This window comes from Gouania willdenowi, chromosome 21 (assembly GCF_900634775.1).
Source record: "Gouania willdenowi chromosome 21, fGouWil2.1, whole genome shotgun sequence".
NCBI classification, from domain to species: Eukaryota; Metazoa; Chordata; class Actinopteri; order Blenniiformes; family Gobiesocidae; genus Gouania; species Gouania willdenowi.
Genome location: NC_041064.1, coordinates 34,490,802 through 34,511,208, shown reverse-complemented (window position 1 = coordinate 34,511,208; position 20,407 = coordinate 34,490,802). Strand labels below are relative to the sequence as shown.

The window sequence follows — 20,407 nt, the reverse complement described above, 5'->3', positions numbered from 1 at the left end:
TTTGATCAGAGCAGTTTCTGTGCTGTGATGAGAACAAAAATGATTTAATTTTCATTTTGGTGTAAAAAAATAATGCAAATGCATAGAAATTGTTTGTATAAATATGATTTAATGCAGCAGGAAGTCCATGTTAAAACAATGATCTTTGTGCTTTTGCCATGAATGCATCATATCGGCCATATTATTTAATAAACAGGCATAACTTTTTTATTTCACTAATAAAAAATTAAAAGAAGTTTAAGACAAACATTGAGACTGAAAATGTTTTTTGATGGTGATTTTTTGGGACAAGTTGTAGGCAAATAATGATGTGGAAATTTTGTCTTCTGTTTATTATATTGTTCTTTTATTAATATCATTGAATTATAATTATATCATTAACTCGAGATACGATGTTCCAGTTGGCCAATCAGAAAGGGTTGTAAAATGTCTTACTTTATATTTTTAAGTTATTGCATGTATTGTGAGGTGTATGAAACAAGATACATCCAAAAAAATACTGTAATCTTTGGTCATTTATTTTCCACACTCTGTTTAAGATCAACAAAAAAAAAAACAAACATATGGAACGCTGTGATTATGTCATAAAAAAAAAACTAATATTCAGGGGGAGAAAGTTTATCTAAAGTTACTCCTTTTATTGATTAATTACATTTAATACCACCAACATTAAAAGACAATTTCATCTCTACTGGATGAACATTTCTTGTGCGCTCGCATGCTCGCCTATATCTTCAAATAAAAGATAGAAGAATAACGCTAAATTCTTAAAACATGGATCATGATGATGCAATTCTTCTCTGGATAAAGTCTTTACCGATCAGCCATAACATTATGATGATCAGCTACCAAACATTTTACCCTGTGCAGAAAATAATGTTTTTAAACTTTGTAAGGCGTGTATTAAATACCACGGGTTTTCACTACTAATTATTTTGACCATTTACGAACTAATCATCTCATTTGAATACATCTTTTTAAACAAATTCATGCAAACAAATATTTTTTCAATACCTAATCCTTCTCATTTTGGCTCTTACAGTCAGAATATTGTGTGATATGGATCCTTATTAAATGAATATGAAAAGTTTTTAATGTAATTGACCTGTTTCTGATTTACAAACTGCACAAAAAGAAGCAGAAAAATGTAGTTTACTATCATTCATACATTTTTAATGGACTTTATCATATCATGGAATCATTAAATAATGCTCATTACATCATACCTCAACTGAAAGCATTGCACAGAGATTAATATTAATGACTTTTGTTTGTAACATTTCTGAAAGGAAATACCTTAATTTTCTACATTAAAATTACCAGAAAAATCATTGTCGTTTGCAATTCTGCATAAAGAAACAAGATTACTTCCAGCGATGGACCAGGAAACTTTCTGGTTTAAGTCACAAAGCAGATGAAGATCAAAGCGGTCATAATGTTCAAGATCACTGATGGGAGGAGGGGTGGAGCCAAACTGTAAGTGTAATACACTCTCTGAGATACCCCCGTATCTGAAAAGACATCACAAATACATGAGAAAATTACATACATCAACATGAGGGGCCTGTACTACAAAGCTAGATAAATGATGTGGCGATCATTTACGTCATAATTCACCCAGTGACGGTGAAGTGGTGGGGAACGTTATTGTGTTGAGAAGGCGGTGTTTCTGGTCAGATGTATTATGGTGTGACTCAGTGTGTGTACTGTGATGTCAGAGGGCTATAGAGAAGTGTTGCTGAATGGAAAAGAAAGTTTGGAGTTTCTTGCTGAACACGCCGTCTCCGACTCCCGTTCCTTGGCTCTACATTATCGAGAGAGTGGCTTGGCTTTATTTGCACCTCGGCACCGTTTCTGGATTTTACCAGATCTGTGCTGGGACGAGAGTCGCTTTCAGTGCTACTTCCGTCTCTCCCGTGCCCGGTTAGACAACTTGCTGACCTGCATCGGCACTCACATCCACCAGGACACCAACTACAGACGTTCTATTCCAGCAAAAGAGTGTCTGTCCATCTTGCCCCACCTCCAGTTAGTGTGTTAGTGTTTTTTTTCTTTTCATTATTCTGAATACGTCACGGTTGGGGAACACTCCTGATTGGTCGACGCACTGTGATATGCCCCAAAAGTTCAACAATCCCAAATCTAGTGTCGGCCACATTGGATGCGCCAGACGTCAAAAGCTTAAATCTGAAACGCACATCGTTCTGGCGCATCCACCGTATATTGTCTATGTAAAACCTGATGCTGTTGACGCTTTAGATGCGTTTGTTGTGAGCGTGCCATTTATTGTCATGATACACGGTACAATGAAAGTGCACACACAGCAATATAAAAGTCACACAATAAATACAATAAATAAATAAATACATTAGTGCAAGTTTAATAAGGTGATAGCTTTGGGGAAGAAGCTATCCCTGAGTCTGTTTGTTCTGGCCTGTATGGACCTGAAGTGTCTGCTAGAGGGCAACAGGTTGAAGAGGTGGAAGCCAGGGTGGGTGGTGTCCTTTGAAATGTTCCTGGCCCTGCTGAGACAATGGGAGTTATAAAGGGAAGGCAGAGGCAGCCGATGATTTTTTTGTGCGGGGTTTGCCACCCTCTGCAGTCTCTTCCTGTCGGCCTTCGTGCAGCTGGAGTGCCACACTGTCACAGCGTAGGTCAGCAGGCTCTCGATGGTGGAACGGTAGAAGGTCACCAGCAACTGAGTGTTTAGTCGCTCCTTTCTAAGCACCCTCAGGAACTGTAGCCGCTGCTGGGCCTTCTTGACCAGTGCTGTGGTGTTTGACCGACTAAGCAGAGATCAGCAGAGAGGAAGACACCAAGGAATTTGAAGGACTCCACTCGCTCTACACATCCATCATTGATGTACAGGGGGCCAGGGGCGGCTCTGTTCTTCCTGAAGTCCAGGATGAGTTCCTTGGTCTTTAGGATGTTTAGTATCAAGTTGTTTGATGCACACCACTCACCAAGTTTCAAGACCTCATCCCTGTAGACCGCCTCTTTCCCCCTGGTGGGGTTTGTAGTGGTCGTTGGAGTGATGTGGCTGAGTGCTGTGTTTGGGACTCAAAACCGGGCAAAAAAGCTATTCAGCTCCTCTGCCAACCCCGCATCTGAGTCCCCAGCTGTCACAACACAGCCTTTGTAGTTAGTGATTGTCTGTATGCCTTGCTACACCTGCTTGGGGTTGTTTAGATGTTCCTCTGTCCTCCTCTTGTGTTCTGCTTTGGCAGACCTAATGCCCTCTCCTCAGGTCGACGTGAGCGGTGCTGTACAATGCTCTGTCACCTGACCTGAAGGCTGAGTCACGGGCCCGGAGGAGCATGCGGACCTGGCTTGTCATCCAGGGTTTCTGATTTGGGAACACCCAGATGCACCTATCTACAGTGACATTCCCAATACAGTACTTGATGTAAGACAGTATTGTCCAGTGACGTTGCAGTCAGGGTAGGCAAGGTAGGCAGTGCCTACCCAAGGGTGAATTGATATTTTGATTATTTGTTTTAATTATAATACAATGACGAATTATTTATTTTTCCATTTCCGATAGCCTACAGTAACTATAAGGTTTGAAAAGTGTCCTCATTTTGGAGAGGGGTCCAGCGCAGAATCGACTATGTTCCTGCTGATGCTGTAAGTGTCACTATAAGTGTTGAATGAATGAATGAATTAGGTTAGGTTGTTAAGCCTATGTTACTACTGTGATTAAGCGCGGTAAGAGGTTGACCAGCATCATAGTACAGGACACATGGAATACATCTCAAAGGTTAGCATGATTGACAAGAAATCCTGGTATGTAATACAGGCCCAAGAAGCACTGAACAAAGAAAATGAATAAATGAGATAATTACTTAAAGAAATTCACATTTTGAGCTGTTCATTTGTGATTCATTAGTTTCATCCATCCATTCTCTCTTCTCATATACGAGACACATTTCAGAGACATTAATTTCATTTTGACTTTTAGTTTTTGTTAAATGCTGAGAAAGTCAGGACTAACTCACTTCTCACAGCATTTTAACCTTTTTTGTTGCACTGGACACAGTCTTTAAAGTTAAAAACATTTAGTTTTTACGATAAAGGTAATTTGCTAATTGACTTAGAGCATCCTTCATTGTGTTTGTTTTAAAAAATAAGATTGAGTCTGAAAATAGCCGCTGTGTGTTTCTGTTACCGGTGACCAGTGGCTTCTCCCACGCCATCACCCAGGCTGGTTCGATCTGCAGCTGTACGTCTCAAACATCTGAGGCGACTGAAGAGTGCTGTTGACCCTGAAGATCCCACTGGGAGTTTGCGTGAGAGTCGTGCTGCTGTTCAGGACGCTCCCGGGTTTCATTCATCCTACATGACTATTTGGTTTGGGGAACCAGCGATTGGCCACCGCCGTCAGGACGCCATTCAGACAGCTTGAAGGTCGGAGGTGTGAAGGCTGAAGAGGCAAGTATGAAAAAAATAAAAATTAAAGCTTTGTCACACATAAGCCAATATTGTGATAAGATTATCAGGCCTGATTTATATAGTGTGAAAATTATCGAGTACATTTTTTTGTGTTATATTATTTTAACCTTGATTTAATTTTATTTAAAGTTATCAATCGTTAAAGACACACTGCGGACTTTTTGACCTAAAGAGTTGACCCATGTGAGTTATTTTAAATGGTTCCTCAGGCCAATATACAGTGCTTGACAGTAGGAGTGTGACGATATCTCGATACGGCGATATATCGCAATATTTTTGCTCGCGCCAAGTATCAATTTTTTTTTTAAATTAAATTACATTTATTTTTTAATATTTTTTATTATTTTCAAAACCTTTTCTGCTTTTTCACTAAAATGTGCAGGTACGTCTTCACAGAAATGTTGTCATTGTTTGTTAAAGGAACAACTTATTGTTTACTGGAATATTGCACTATAATGGTGTCACTGGTAAGAAAGACCCTATTTTTTGTTTACAGAAAACACTATTGGAGACACTTATTCATTTACATTGGTATGTTGACACTTATTTACAGAAATGTTGCACTAAAATAGTGTCACTGTTCATAGGACACTTTTTCAATTTATTGTCTTTCAGAGATATAAAATAAAATTTTTATTTTTTCACCTAATCTTTTTTTTCTTGATATGTCAAAGATTATTGTAGATTGATTTCTGACCAATATATCATTAATTGCAGTATCACTATATCGTGAGATAATCGTTATAGCAAGCTGTGTATTGTGCATCGTATTTTATCGTGAGGTACCCAGAGGTTCCCACCCTACTTGACAGTATCAATGCTCCGAGCGGGGCTTCCCTCTTGAAATATGTACATGTAAGTTTGGAGGGACGGACCGTTTTTGTCCAGGTCATGTGACCGCTTCGTACCCCAGCCCAACCGATCCTTATCCCAAAGTAATAGGTCTGCATACACAACCAAAAGACAAGGGAGGCTGGTCCGACTGACTGACTGTTGATTTTTGCGACAGTGCTGCGGCGCTTGTGGCCACTAGGGGGCGCTTGACGTGAAAGTTACAGGTCTAGCACCCCTAGTGACCAAAAGTTACACAGTGTGCCTTTAACTTTTTTAAAGACTATTATTGAGAAATGTACAATACAAGACAGGGAAGACATGAAAGTGTAAGCGAAAGTATGAAGATCTATTCAAATCATGTGAAAGGTTTTCTTCCCGTGTTCAAACCTATAAGATAGATTCTTTGTGCAAGTCATTTTATTGGAATATCTTTGTTTTTCTTTAAAGTAATATTTTGATATTTAAGACTGACTTGTTGGTTCTGTGTCGTTTACAAATTCATATGATACGATTAATCCCAATTAATTATGGTCGGACTTGGTTGATGGTCCCTCTTTTTTTAGAAGGGGGATCAGAGGGTGTGTTCCAACTACAGAGGGATCACACTCTTCAGTCTCCCTGGTAAGGTTTTGTCTGGGGTACTGGAGAGGAGGGTCCGCCAGATAGGCAAACCTCGGATCAGGAGGAGCAATGCTGTTTTCATCCTGGTTGCAGAGCTATGGACCAACTCTATATCCTTAGCGGGGTCTTTGAGGGTTAATGGGAGGCCTGTTTGGTGGCCGATGATGTGGGCCTGTTACTTCCAACAAGCCATGACCTTCAGCTCTCACGAGATCGGTTCGAGGCCCAGTGTGAAGCGGTCGAGATGAGAATCGTCACCTCCAATCCTAAGTCCATGATTCTCGGCGTACATTTACACCCCCTTAAACACGTTTGTAATTCTTCTGCAGTCTGCATTTACTTCACCCACCGGAGCATCATGTTTAAGGGGGTGTAAATAGCTCCTTAATAGCTACAAAGAGGTTTACGCAGTTGATATAGCACTCTCTTCTCTACTACCGCCGAGAAGCCACAGAGGTCACAGATTTTTTTGGGTCTCAGATTTTGGCACAACAGTGGTCTTCCATCTTCCCCCGCTAACGGAGCCTCCGCTTTCACACCGAACTGTGATGAGTCGCTTGACCATTGGTCGTTCCATCATTTCATTGCCTCGTCTCGGGGATGACTGGGGAATAGTATGTGTCTCCAGAGCCAGAGGCAGCACTTCAGAGGGTTGATCTACGGTGGCTGGGAAGTGTCAAGTGAATGCATTTACAGAAACGAACACAAATGCAAAAAGGTCACAACACGAATGCAAAATGGCCACAACGGAAGTGTTTCCGACGGACCGGTATTATAATATGATAGCCTGATATGAAAAATATAAGAGTATTCTAATCAACTTTCACTTACTTTCATGAGTATTTTGATGTCTTTTTCTTGTTCTTCTGTTCTCTGTTCGGCGGGTTAAAAACATCCGCCAGAAACGTGTCCGTCTGTAATACCGGTCCGTCGGAAACACATCTGTTGCGGAAACCCGGTGGCTGGGAAGTGTCAAGTGAATGCATTTACAGAAATGAACACGAATGCAAAATGGCCACAACGGAAGTGTTTCCGTTGTGGCCATTTTGCATTTGTGTTCGTTTCTGTAAATGCATTCACCTGACACTTCCCAGCCACCGTACTGATCACTTTTTCTGCAGCTGCATGTTTACAGCACTTATCATAGACAGCTCCACTTGTACTTACGGTTTAAATGCTCAACTTACTGAGTTACTAAAGGATAAGTTCACTCAAAATATACTTAAGTTTAGATACTTAATAAGTTTAAGAAGTGTACAGCCCCCTCGCCACAGTGAGACAGTTGCAGCCTCCGGCAACACAGCGTCACTCGAAGTCGCTTGAAAAGTTCAAAATGTTCAACTTTGAGCGACTTGTTGCACTATCTAGTCGCTGGAATCGCATGAGTTGCTTGAAGGGACATCGCTTGACGATGCTTGATATCGCTCAACATTGCGTTATTTACATTGATTCTGAATGTAATCTAGTCGCCAGAGTTGCTGAAGTCACATTCGGTGTGAACGTACCCTTAGAGATAGGGTGAGAAATTCATTCATCGGGCAGGGGCTCGGAGTAGAGCTGCTGCTCCTCTGCATTGAGAAGAGCCGGATGAGGTGGCATGGGCACCTAATTAGGATGTCCCCTGCACGTCTACCTGGTGAGGTGTTCAGGAAATGTCCCACCGGTAGGCGACACGCTGGAGAGACTATGTGTCTGGGCTGGCCTGGGAACAGATCGGGATCCCACGGGAGAGGGAAGCCTGGGCCTCCCTGTTAATGATGCTGCCCCTGCAACCCGACCACAGATAAGTGGCAGAAGATGGTGAATGGATGGATGTCCATTTGTTTTTTTTGTTTTTTTTGTTGCTTATGGATAGACCTTGTCTTTGATTGTCTAGTGTGATTGATGCCATCAACGTCTTTATTATAACTAGCAATTATTTTAAATCAATCTTAACTGGGTGTGAGTCACCTGAACATCTATCTGTGTCTCTGTGTTTGAGTACCTGTTGTTTTTAGATGAATGCTGATCTTCCCACTGTGGGCTGCAGACTTGATATTGCAGACGTACTCGCCCTCATCAGATCTCCTCACGCTCCTCAGCATCAGGGAACCATTTCCATTGCTGAGCTCCTCAGGGAACAGGTGAACCCGACCTTTGTACTGGGAGGCCTGGTTCTGCAGTTGAGGTGCTCCATCTTCATAGTTGTAAACCAGCCCATCCACACCTTTCCTCTCCCAGGTTACTGACACTTGGGTAAACTGGTCAGGTGAATTTTCTTTGGCGTAAAGGTAGCAGCCGAGGATCTCGTCCTCGCCCATGTTGGCAATGGGCTTTACGTTCCTGCTCAGTGCTTCAGAATTATTGGCTGTGAAGGAAAAAACTGGTAAACAAGAGACTGACAAAGAACAGCAGAGCATTCACAAAATAACCAGGATTAAAGCATGTATTCATTGTTTTTCCCTTGATAACCATGAATGTAACCTAGCTCCATATTTAAGACAAATTTTTGGGGATTTGTCCTAAATATCATTAAATACTTAAATTCATCAATTGGTTATCAAAAAATGTTTTGACAAAAGCGAAAGTTCTTTGAAATACAGCTTAAAAACACTTAAAAGTTCAGATTTTCGTCTGAAGTCTCAAAAATGTAATCAGAAATGACACTGACAGAAAACACCAGGTAATATTTATCATAGATCTTACAAGTGAAGGCCACAGCGAAGAAGATGATGAGCACAGCAGCACAAATAATGATCAGGGCGATCATGCTGCACACAAAGAGAAACATACACATAAGAATAAACAGACAAACTAATATGTTAAACATGATCAAGGTGGATTTCCTGAGGAACAGTTGTCTGAATAAATTAAAACACAACATATGAATCATAAAGAAGACAAAATGAATCTTGCTGGAGCTATTACAAACAGACAAACTTACAAGCGGCTTCTATTTCAAATAATCATCCAAACAGATGTTTTAACTGTGAGATCAAATGATGAAGAAAAGCATCAAATCAAGAATCAAATTATACTATTGCACATGGAATAACAGGGGTTTGAAAAACTATAAAATAAAGACGGCGAAGCTTGTTTTTTGTTTTCTTTAAGCAAAAGAATTTACAAAACAAACAGATGTGTATAATGTGAATGTAATGTATTGTCTTCTTTTTTTAAATACTATCTTCAAATTGATGAATATTTCATTTGTGGGGCATTTCAGACTGACATATGTTGCTGTTTTCATTTGTAAAACCTTCAACAGATTCTACTTTAAGTTCTTTTGACTTCCTTTCTTCTCCTTCTAAGAACTGTTGTTCCTTGATTCCGTTTATTTATTTTATACTTTGCTGGATTTTGAGTTTCATTATAATAGATTCTACTCTTGAAATGTTATTCCTACCTAGATTTTGATCCAACTGATGATTTCAATCATATAGAAAAACATTGTTTGATTAGACGTTGCTAAATTGTTAAGAATGGCACATAAAAGCATTTACTTTGTTATTGTTTTTTTGCAGAAAAGTGAAGCATAATGCTTATATCATTTATTTTTTCACCATTTTGTAACAAAAACATTAGTTAATTAAAGGGTCTCTCAGGCATTAAAAATGACACCAAAAGAAGCACTTTATTGCATTTTTTGATATTTTTTTCCCTTAGTCTTTAGTTTTTTTTGTCTTAGAGACGTTTAACAATGCATTGGTTGATTTAAGAGTGGCTAATATGCAGAAAAACAACACAAATAAAACACTTCAATAAGATGATTTTTTTTGCCACACCTGTACAAGATGATTTGCCCAAATGAAGCCATGTTTCCTTTTGAAATCTGATGAAAATGATGGATGGTTTGTGTCAGCTCAGGTCAAAGGTCCAGTCATATTAATAATCCTGGTGTGCATTAAAGAAAGTTAATCCACTTCTTTCCTGCTTCTTGTATCTCGTGTGTGTGTATACTGTATGTGTGCATATGTGTGTGTATGTTCTCTGTGTGCTGTCAGCCCTGTTTCTCTTCTCACACAAGATCACGTGTAAATATTAGCTTTAGGTGTGTTTAAAGGAGTTGTTCTTGGCATGTGTTTGTGATTTCTAGCTAAACATGAACAATGATCCCAAATAATCCTTGAAAAACATTAACTCACCTTATTATTATTTGTGTTGGATGAGTTAGGATGTTTAGATTTTGTGAAGCAGTGATGGAACTTTATGCTTCTCAGGAGTATTCACATGTTGATTTTGTGCTGCTGGCTGTTAATAAAAGGGCATGTGCTGCATTTTGCACCATTATTATATTTAACAAGAGGAACTACTTATTATATTTTTATTCATATAGACATGGGGAAACTGGTGACCCTCAATTTAAATAAATGCACAAAAAGGCTAGAGATACCCACACAATGACAGAAAAATGCGTAAAATGGCAACAGAAACCCACAAAATTATTCCTAACATACAAAACCACAATAATACACAAAAGGACACCAAATGAGAACAATATTACACAATATGTAACATAATTTAAATGTGGTGTGTGAGTCTGTCAGTCTGCCCCAGGACAGCTGTGGCTACAATAGTAGCTTACCACTTTCTACAATGCTTGTCCAGCTTAAAAGGACATGGATGGAGCACAAGTAAGACACAAGGTCAACTCAGCTTTTAAAAGTTTATTCAGTTTTGTTGCAGGTTTTGTAGCAGCTTTAAAAGGGAGAAAAAGAAGAATGAGCTCTATTCAAATGTTTTTAAACAAATGAACCACCTGAGCTTTTGCTATTTTAAATAATTTATTGATTATATTCATTCATTTTTTGCTATTTAGTGTTTTTTTTAAACCATCCTACAATGTTTAACTAAATCTATTTACAAAATTAAATCATGTGCTTTGGTGTACGAATTTCAACCCTTTATCAAAGTCTAAGTTTTTAACAATGTATTTTACCCATAAACTTATTTATTCATTTTAGTATTTATGTAAACTTATTTATCTGAAACTCTTAACCAATATTTATTACTCTTAATTACACTATGAAATCACAATATATATATCAATCAATTGGATCAAACAGTAACTTCATGTATTTTGACTAAAATGTCTCAAGACAAACAAAAGCCAAACACTTTGGCTGTAGAGTTAACTTAAATTTGGGTCAAAAGACATATAAACATGGAATCAGCCTGTGTACTTTAACATGACCTACATTCCAACTTAAATACTTGCTTTTAGGAGCTTGATTTTAAAATAAACCATAATAATTCAATCAATCTGAAGACACTCACCAACAACGTCCACTGCATTGTCTGAGTGTCCGAACACACAGATGTGACAGATGTTCAAGCAGGAGCTTAGACCCAACACTTATGTTGGGGCACCAGCTAGTGTCTAATTGTTGAACTACACCTACACCTGACCTACACTGGACAGAACAGGTGAGAAGGTTGAGTGTGTTGGCAGAGGTGTTTTCTTCTGGAGTATTGGAGCGTTTGGAGTGCCATTTGTTCTTTTCTTCATTTTTGGAAAACCAATAAGACCCTTAAAACTGGTTTAAATATGATGAGCACACTTAAACAGGAGTGAAAATCCAGTAAGGCATGAAAAATGAGAAGACATTTTTCTGAGATAATGTTATCATAAGATCCTTAAAACAAGTTATAAAATATGAAAAAATTAAATAAGAATAAAAAACTTATAAGAAAATATAAAACCCATTTATTCAACTCAGACATTTTTAAAGATACCAGACATACACATTATAACATTTTAATGACTCCACAACCATGCACAAATAACAAGTAGGAACGTTCTTGTTCTTCTTTTCACGTTAAAAGATTCATTGAGTTTTCTTATTCCCAAGAAAATAAAAATACACACAAAAAATCTAATTAACTTCTTACTACAGCTTACTGAACTACAGACATGGGCAACTTGGGTCGTAAATGTAAATGCACAAAATAACCTCAAAAACACACGGAATGGCAGAAAAATATACAAGAAATTTGAATAAATAAAGAGACTAAAATGACAAAACACAGAGAAGATGACGTAAAAAATATTTGCAAAAAAACACAGAAAATACTAAAAAATGACACCAAAACCCCACAAAACAACAAAAACACACAAAAATGAAACACAAAACAACTAAATATACAGGATGACAGAAAAATATTTTTTAAAAAATACAACAACATGGAATGGCAGACACATACACAAAATATGACAAAAGTATGCAAAGAAAATTGCTTAAATATGCAGAAAACAGCAAAAATCAACAAAATGACTCCAGAAACATAAAGCATTACAAATTACAAATAGGACACCAAGAATACATAAAATGACTCTAAAAACCCACAAAATTACTACAATAAATAACTGAAAAAATAAACAAAACTACACTAAATAGGTTAAAAAAAAAAGAAACAACAAAAACACACAAAATGACTCCTAAAACATAAAACAACAAAATGCAGAATGACAAAAATAAACAAAATGATAACAAAAACACACAAAATCACACCAAAAACACAGAAAACAACAACAAAACATCACATTTTCACACAAAATAAATGCACAAGCAAATAAACATACAGTATACAAAAACATACTTTAAAAAATAAACTAAATAGTTACGAGGTTACAATTAAATGATTGTAAATACATGGCCAAATATAATTTGCAGTAATTTTGTGGGATTATTTTGCAGAAGTTGCGTTTGTGACAAATTTTGATTAGATAATACAGCAACCACCAATGACGTAATGATGAGCACAGAATTTTTTTAATTTAATTTTAAATATAAATCTAAATGTTATATGTTAAATCTAAATGTTAAATCTAAATGTTAAATCTAAATGTTAAATCTAAATGTTAAATCTAAATCTAAATGTTAAATACATTTTAATAACTGTGTTGCACTGTTGTGTTGCGGGAGCGTAATGTGAAGGGAAGCTCGTCCACCCGCGCGCTCAATCTCTGCCGCACGGACAGAAGCAGCCATACATATCACCCAGCCAAGCATCGGTGAAGAGGTGGGTGGGAGCGGTTTTGTGTGTCTCTGCTTGTGTATTGGTTGAGGTTTCAAGGGGCGGGGTCAATTCGCATATGTGCAAAACATTTAAGTTCCACATTTAGATTTAACATTTTGATTTAGATTTAACATTTTGATTTAGATTTAACATTTAACATTTAGATTTAACATTTAACATTTATATATAGATTTAACATTTAGACTTAGATTTAACATTTATATAAGATATAACATTTAGACTTAGATTTAACATTTATATATAACATATAACATTTAGACTTAGATTTAACATTTATATATAACATATAACATTTAGATTTAAATTTTAGATACAGATTTAAAATATAGATACATATTTAACATTTAGGTATAACATATACCATTTATATTTAGATTTATATATTTAGATTTAATGCTTCCTTTTTTTAACCTCTATATATGTGGTTAAATGTTGTGTTAAATGAGGGAAAATGTGCTAAATATGAGAAAAGTGAGATAAATAATGAAAATGTGTTAGTTAAAACATATCCTGGACTGTCATTGTTTTGCTTCTACTGCTCATTTTGTAAAAGTCTGCCTGACAGAGTGTAATAATGGTAGGACTCTCATGCAGAGAATCTTTTATATGTTTTGCCCCTCCCCTACTGAATGTGGGTGGAGTTTTCCCACGAGAACATAAATAGTTCTCGTCAAAAGTCATAACACTTGTGCGCGTGTGTGTGCGTGTGTGTGTTTGTGACACCCTTTTACCTCCAGTTTGACTGTTGTGTCAAATTGAACAGTATCTATGTGATGTAAACATGCAGGGGGTGGTTGCAAATATGCTCGATGAACCATTTTCATATTATATGTTGATTACACTAATTAAGGCAAGCAGAAGATGTTTCATACTGAAAAAATACTTTTAACTATTTTTTACTAGATCTTCAGACTTTAAAACGGGTCAATTTGACCCGTAATATAACATAGGGTTAATATAAAAAAATACACAAAACAGCAAAAACCCACAAAATGACAGAAAAATACATAAAATGGCAACAAAACCCCACAAAATGACTCCTTAAACATACAAAATCACAAATGGATGCCAAAAACATACAAAACGAGAACAATATTACCCATTAAGACTTAAAAAAGAAAAGAAAAAACGACATACAAAACAACAAAAAATGGCAAGAAAATGAAAATATATACAAAACAACAAAAATACACAGAATGACAGAGAAATGGTTTTAACCCCTTTGTTATTCTAATTTCATTTATTTATTTATTTATTTATTTATTTATTTATTTATTTATTTATTTATTTATTTATTTATTGAGGGCGTGAGGTTGAATCTGATTGGATGATTTCCTCTCGCTGGACCGCAGACGCGCCCTTCTCCTGCTGCGCATGCGCAGTAGTGTCCGTGATGGTGCTCTTTGGATAAAAAGACAAACATCGACCAGTAAAACAAGCAAAAACCGGACAAAAAAACACACACCGACAGGTAAGAACCGGACCGACACCCGCACCGAGTGTCTCAGACCTCAGCTTTCACACAATGTGTGTGTTTTAATTTGAAAAGTATGAGAAATAAGACTGGTTTTAATCAGCGACGATGGAAGCTAATAGTCAAGCTATTGTTCGTCACGTTCACTATATTCTCATTTTATTAACTCATTGAATCCATTAGTTCATTAATAATCACGGTGTGATCATTTCAGATTATTTCACATATGATTAATAGGAGGAAAGTATAATAATAATAATACAAATAAATAATCAAGCAATAAATAAAAGGAAACCAGAAAAAAAGATAAACAATAATAGCAATAAATAGCAAATAATCAATATCTGTATTAATATCATGACTCTAGTTTGTATAAGGATTTATTACAATGTATTTTGAAAATTAAACCAAAGTCAACCCATAACAGTTAATTTATTCTTGAATTACTTTTCACATATATTATTGATCAATACCAATATGATACACACATTTTTAAATTGTATTTTGTAGTGTGTAATGTTAGAAATAACTGACCCATTTATTATTGACCAATAGGTTACACACATTTTAACCTAAAACATAAGCATATTACGTATATTACACACATGAATAAAATAAAAGTCAGTAAAACAAAATAACCACGCCGTTTGTTTGGTTTCTTGATTTGGTTTTCAAATGGAATAACCAAACAACGAAGGATACACGGATTGTTGTTCCAGATCTGTGGACCCTTTATCATGAAGGAGCTTTGACCACAAGTGGTCTTACTGGTCAAGAGAAACTAATAAAAAATTTTGTTCTGCAGGTTTTCCTTCATCATGACGTCACGTGGTAACTTCAGAAACGCTGCTGTCAACGGAAACAACGCCAAAGTGAGAGAGAAAGTCGTTCCTCATTACCAGATGAGGTGAGGCTGTGATTGGACAATGCCTGAAAACAGAGTAAATTATTTGTTAAATCTTATCTCAAAGTTGTGTTTTTTTCTCCTTTGCAGCGCCGCTCTGAAGTCAGAAGTACGGAAGCTGAACCTGGTCCACCTGCTGGTCTGGCTGCTGGTCGCGGCTCAGGTGAGCGTCAGCCACTTTAACCTGGTGTCCCAGGACCTGGTGTCGGCTCCGTACCAGTGGGAGTACCCGTACCTGCTGAGCCTCATTCCTCTGCTGTGCAGCAGCCTGTCGCTGCCCGGGAACAACATCAGTTACCTGGTGCTGTCCATGATCAGCGCCGGCCTCTTCTCCATCGCTCCTCTCATATACGGAGGGATGGAGATGTTCCCCGTAGCGCAGCAGCTCTACAGACACGGGAAAGCTTACCGATTCATCTTTGGATTCTCCGCTGTTACGGTGATGTACGTCGTCATGGTGATCGCTGTCCAAGTCCACGGATGGCAACTGTATTACATGAAGAAGCTCCTGGACTCTTGGTTTAACACCACTCAGGAGAAGAAAAAGAAATGATGACAAGACGACAAGACAAGGCAACACTGGACAAGACGGGAAAGGATAAAAGAGTGAAATAAAATAAAACATAAAAAGATACGACAAGACTAAATAAGACAAGAAGAGAGACGATAAGAAAAGATGTGATAATAAAAGACTGAATAGGACAAGAAAAAGGACAGGACAATACTGAGAAGATAAAATAAAAAAAGAAAAGACAGAAAAGGATCAGACAAAATAAGTCAAGAAAAGACTTGACCAAATGAAATTATATCATAAAATAAAATATAAAAGATATGACAAGACTAAATAAGATGAAGAGAGAACATGAGGCATAAAAGAAGGAAAGACATAATAAGAAAAGATAATGACAAACAAATTAGGACAAGAAAAGACAGGACAATACTAAAAACATTGAATAAAATGAGAAATGACAAGACTAGATGAGATAAGACAGGAAAACACAATAAGTCAAGAAAAAACATGAAACAATAAAATGAAGATATGACAAGTAAAGACAAACCGAGATGAAATTAGACAAGACAAAGTAAATCTAAAAAAAGAAGACAAAATGAAACAAGACAAAACTTAATAAGCAAGACGAGACAATAAAACACAACATTAGCCAAGAAATGACACGACAAGATGCAAAGACAAGACGGTACAAGAAATGACAAGATGAAACAATATAATAAAATAAACACAAGAAAAGACATAAAAAGATGGAATAAGACAAGAAACAACAAGATAGAAGAAAGATTAAAGGATTAAACAAAAAGAACACAGGACAATAAACAAGATTAAAAAAACGACAAAAATACGAAAAAGTAAAAAAACAAACAAGAATAAATGGACAATAAATAATTGGAATAAATGCTGTAAAACTCAATCGTTTCTATTCATCTTGATTCAATAAATCAATAATTTAAATTTTAATAATTTCTTTTTGTGGTAAATTTTGATTCTCACAACAAACTATAAACTGGAAAATTAAGAGTAGAAAATTGAAGATTTCAATCCATAAGATTTAGTTAATCTTCAATTATTTACAATTTTATGCTTAGTCGTATTTTTGTTCAACATTTCCTCCCATTATTTCACCTCCAAACAAACACATAATTGTATTTGTCATTACTTCATATTTTATATTTGACTGATTAAAATACCTCTGCTAAAATTATGCATTTTTTCTTTTTTTTTATCTTAACTTGAATAAAAAGTTTGAATTCATGGGAATAACTCATTTCAAACAATTTTAAACTATATTTTCAGTTCTTTAAAATTATTACACCCAGAATCTTTGAATGATTTAATTATGTATTTATATATTTATTTGTGGTTCTTTTCTGTTGTTTTATTTCTGGATCTGAATTAGTTGTTTTGTTTTTCAAAACATTTCCGATTATCTTGTGATGATTGTTGTGTGTGTTACAGAATTTAACTCACATACACTGATGTTTGTTTTTTTCCCGCTTTGACCAATAAATAAAAAATACAACAACAATCTGTGCTTGTACTGTTTTATTTGTATGTTTTTCACAGGGATGTTTTGTATGGAGGGTTAGGGTGAGTGCAAAATATAAATGAATAAATAAAGTAACATTGAAATATAAATGAGAAAGAATACAAAAATATAAATACAAATACACTTGCAGATACAGACACACTTAGGACAACCCTCTCATTTACATTTATTTTGTTGCCAAAATTAAAAAATAATTAACAAAAAAAAATGTATATGTATGAAATATATGATTAGATGAATGAAGTAAAAATAACATATATGTGTATTTTCTTTTTTATTTCCATTTTGTTTATCAATCTATATTTAATTTTTGGACAGTATTTTTTATTGTTGCATTTTTTTTCTACTTATATTTATTTAGTTGTATTTAATTTTAAATTTTCCTTTTTATTTTTCACGTTTATTTAGTTCTTCATTTATTTTAAATTTTGGTAGGTTTGGACCTCCATAGTTGTGTATGTGTAGTAATAACAGTGACCTCTGCTGGATTTTATGAATAGCCATGAATTGGTTTGATAAGTATGTTTAGCCCTCCTATTATCCCTAAATACTATAACACATTGTTGAATATGCAATATGTGTTCAGCACATTGACAAAATAATATTATTTTCTCTTCTTTTAATAAAAAAAGACCAAAAAAAAAATCATCAAGATAATTTTATGCTTAATCAAATGTACTCATCAAATTAGGATTTATTTTTGTGATAAACATTGAATGGGGTCACATTGAAATATAAAATATTCATAAATATATCCACAATTTTCACATGTGTTTTTAAGATTTTCACATTTTTCATATTTTCACAAATGTATTTTAGATTTTCATGCGTTTTTTTTTCAGATTTTCACATTAATTTCAAGTTTTCCACTGCTTTTTTTTTTTTAGATTTACACATTTTTCACATTTCACATTTCACATTTTTTTGGGTTTTCATGTATTTTTTTCTATTATCATGTGTTTTTTAGATTTTCACGTGTTTTTATAGATTTTCACATGCTTTTTCATTTTAGATTTTCACTTGTTTTTTTAGGGGGTCAAGCCCGCGGGGGCCAGGGAACCGTGTATGTAAGCATACGCGGTTCCTAGGACCAGCGGTGCTAGGAACCCTATTGTAATCGTTCCGATTATTATTATCTATTCTTGTGTTTTTTAGATTTTCACATGTTTTTATTGATTTCCAGATGCATTTTTTTTTTTAGATTTTTACATGTGTGTTTTTTCCGATTTTCTCATGTCTTTCAGAAATGTCAGCGACACAAATTACGCATGTGAAAAATTAGAAAAATGCATGTGAAAAATGTGGATGTATTTGTGAACATCTCTCCCCATAAAGAACCACTGCTTTAGAGTTAGACGAGTGAAAATAAAATAAAATAGCGACCTTTACACAGAACTCATCAGATAACAATATTCATAATAAACCTAAGTTTACGTGTTTACAATCAATAAAAATTAGAATACATATTAGGATTTTATTTTCAACTAAGTGAATACTTTAAAAAAAACCCAAATGACTTTTCTACAGTTACAGAAGCCATCTATCTATCTATCTATCTATCTATCTATCTATCTATCTATCTATCTATCTATCTATCTATCTATCTATCTATCTATCTACAGTATCTATAAAGCAAGTAATATCTGTCTGTCTGAGTGCGTGTGTGTGTGTGTGTTCCTCAAATATTTCTGTGAATCAGGCTCAGATTGACCTGAGACTTTCAACATGGCTGCTGCTTGGTTCAAATGTGTGCAAGGTTGGATTTGTTTGCACTGCAATGATACCGTTCATAAACTATTTCATAAAATTGTCTACCGGGAGAGGAACGACCACAGTCACATGTGCGCCAGAGCCAATCACTGGAGAGCTGGGACTAATGACATCATCAATCAGGATGAGTTGAAAGCTGCGTAGGATCTACAGGAGTGACTGCACAAAGGGTTTTTAAAAACGACTAAAGTGGGTCTAATATCCTAAAAAAACACCCCATAAATATTGACCCACAGGTGTCCCCAGTGAGCAAGGTTTGTAACTAAGGTGAGTAATAATAATAATAAAAAATAATAGTACAAATTATTGTTTTATAATTATTCATAAACATTTAATTATCTTATTATATTAAAATAATAATGACTATTACAGCTTAAGAAATGCAGCTAAAGAATAATTACAGAACAGCTCAATATTGACAGGTAGTCATGGTAACTCAGGATAAGTTGAACTCTCAAATTTCTGAAAGACTTTCTGTATACTGTTAAATTATATTGTTCTGTTAATGTAGTAATATTTGTCTTCTTCGGCAATAAATAAAAAAATTAATCTTACTTTGCTGTATTATGTTTTTTTTTGTGTGACACATTTCTATTGGGAGAACAGGGTTATGATGTTTATTAATGTGGACTTTAGCAACTATGTTAAATATCCAGAATGTCTTTCAGAGTTTTGAGAGTTCTGAGGGTCTGAGTCTGTTGATCGCCAATTTCAAATTAAATCATCACAGATCCAATGATTTTGGTTGAATTTTTATCTTTTTTTTCTTCTGTGGAATGAGTATACAGTTTGTTGAAAAGAATGGCATATTGACTGATGCCATAAACTTGGTGGAATAGATTGATTGCCAATGAAGTAAAGATAATAATAATGGAAAAAAGTGAGAAAACGCCTACTTTTTTGCATTAAATTGATGCAAAGTCATGTAGAAATGGGTTTTAAGAGTTATTATTTCAGTGGTTGTCATCAACACATGTGTTCTGTGTATCTGGAATGAGTTTATTGCAGCCTACCCAACTCACTGAGGATTTTTCTTTCTTTTTTTTTTTTTTTTTTTAATTTTTCCGATAAGAAATATGGGGTACATACACTACAGTGGCCACATTTTTTTCGCAATATTTCCAGCAGAGCAGACCCTCCTATTATTGGTCCTCAGGGTCAAAGTTAACAGAAAAAACACAAATAAAAAGTATAGCAGACCATGTCAGGTTCTACTTATTTTTTAGTCTATTATGTTAAAAGGTCATTTATCGCTGACGCTGAAGACGCACT

At 35.4% G+C, this 20,407-nt stretch overlaps 2 protein-coding genes across 2 annotated transcripts; one reads left to right on the top strand and one right to left on the bottom strand.

Annotated features, from left to right (window-relative positions):
- Positions 1 to 290: 290 nt before the first annotated feature.
- Positions 291 to 9,866, bottom strand: vtcn1 (V-set domain containing T cell activation inhibitor 1). The gene is given in 6 exon segments (XM_028436568.1): positions 291 to 1,511; positions 4,169 to 4,390; positions 4,392 to 4,423; positions 7,892 to 8,254; positions 8,593 to 8,657; positions 9,672 to 9,866. Coding segments are annotated over 5 exon segments (552 nt in total). The 5' UTR covers positions 9,704 to 9,866; the 3' UTR covers positions 291 to 1,511; positions 4,169 to 4,330.
- A 4,436-nt stretch (positions 9,867 to 14,302) lies between these two features.
- LOC114455242 (protein jagunal homolog 1-A-like) lies at positions 14,303 to 16,466 on the top strand. The gene is made up of 3 exons (XM_028436345.1): positions 14,303 to 14,398; positions 15,207 to 15,308; positions 15,396 to 16,466. The coding sequence occupies exons 2-3, from the start codon at positions 15,220 to 15,222 to the stop codon at positions 15,856 to 15,858; spliced, it is 552 nt and encodes a 183-aa protein (XP_028292146.1). The 5' UTR covers positions 14,303 to 14,398; positions 15,207 to 15,219; the 3' UTR covers positions 15,859 to 16,466.
- Positions 16,467 to 20,407: the final 3,941 nt, after the last annotated feature.

What these genes read in the sequence shown, in the direction of transcription:
- LOC114455242 (XM_028436345.1), top strand. Translation starts at nt 15,220, where the DNA reads ATGACGTCACGTGGTAACTTCAGAAACGCTGCTGTCAACGGAAACAAC. An exon ending in GTTCCTCATTACCAGATGAG is followed by an intron (nt 15,309 to 15,395) that starts GTGAGGCTGTGA and finishes TCTCCTTTGCAG; the next exon opens with CGCCGCTCTGAAGTCAGAAG.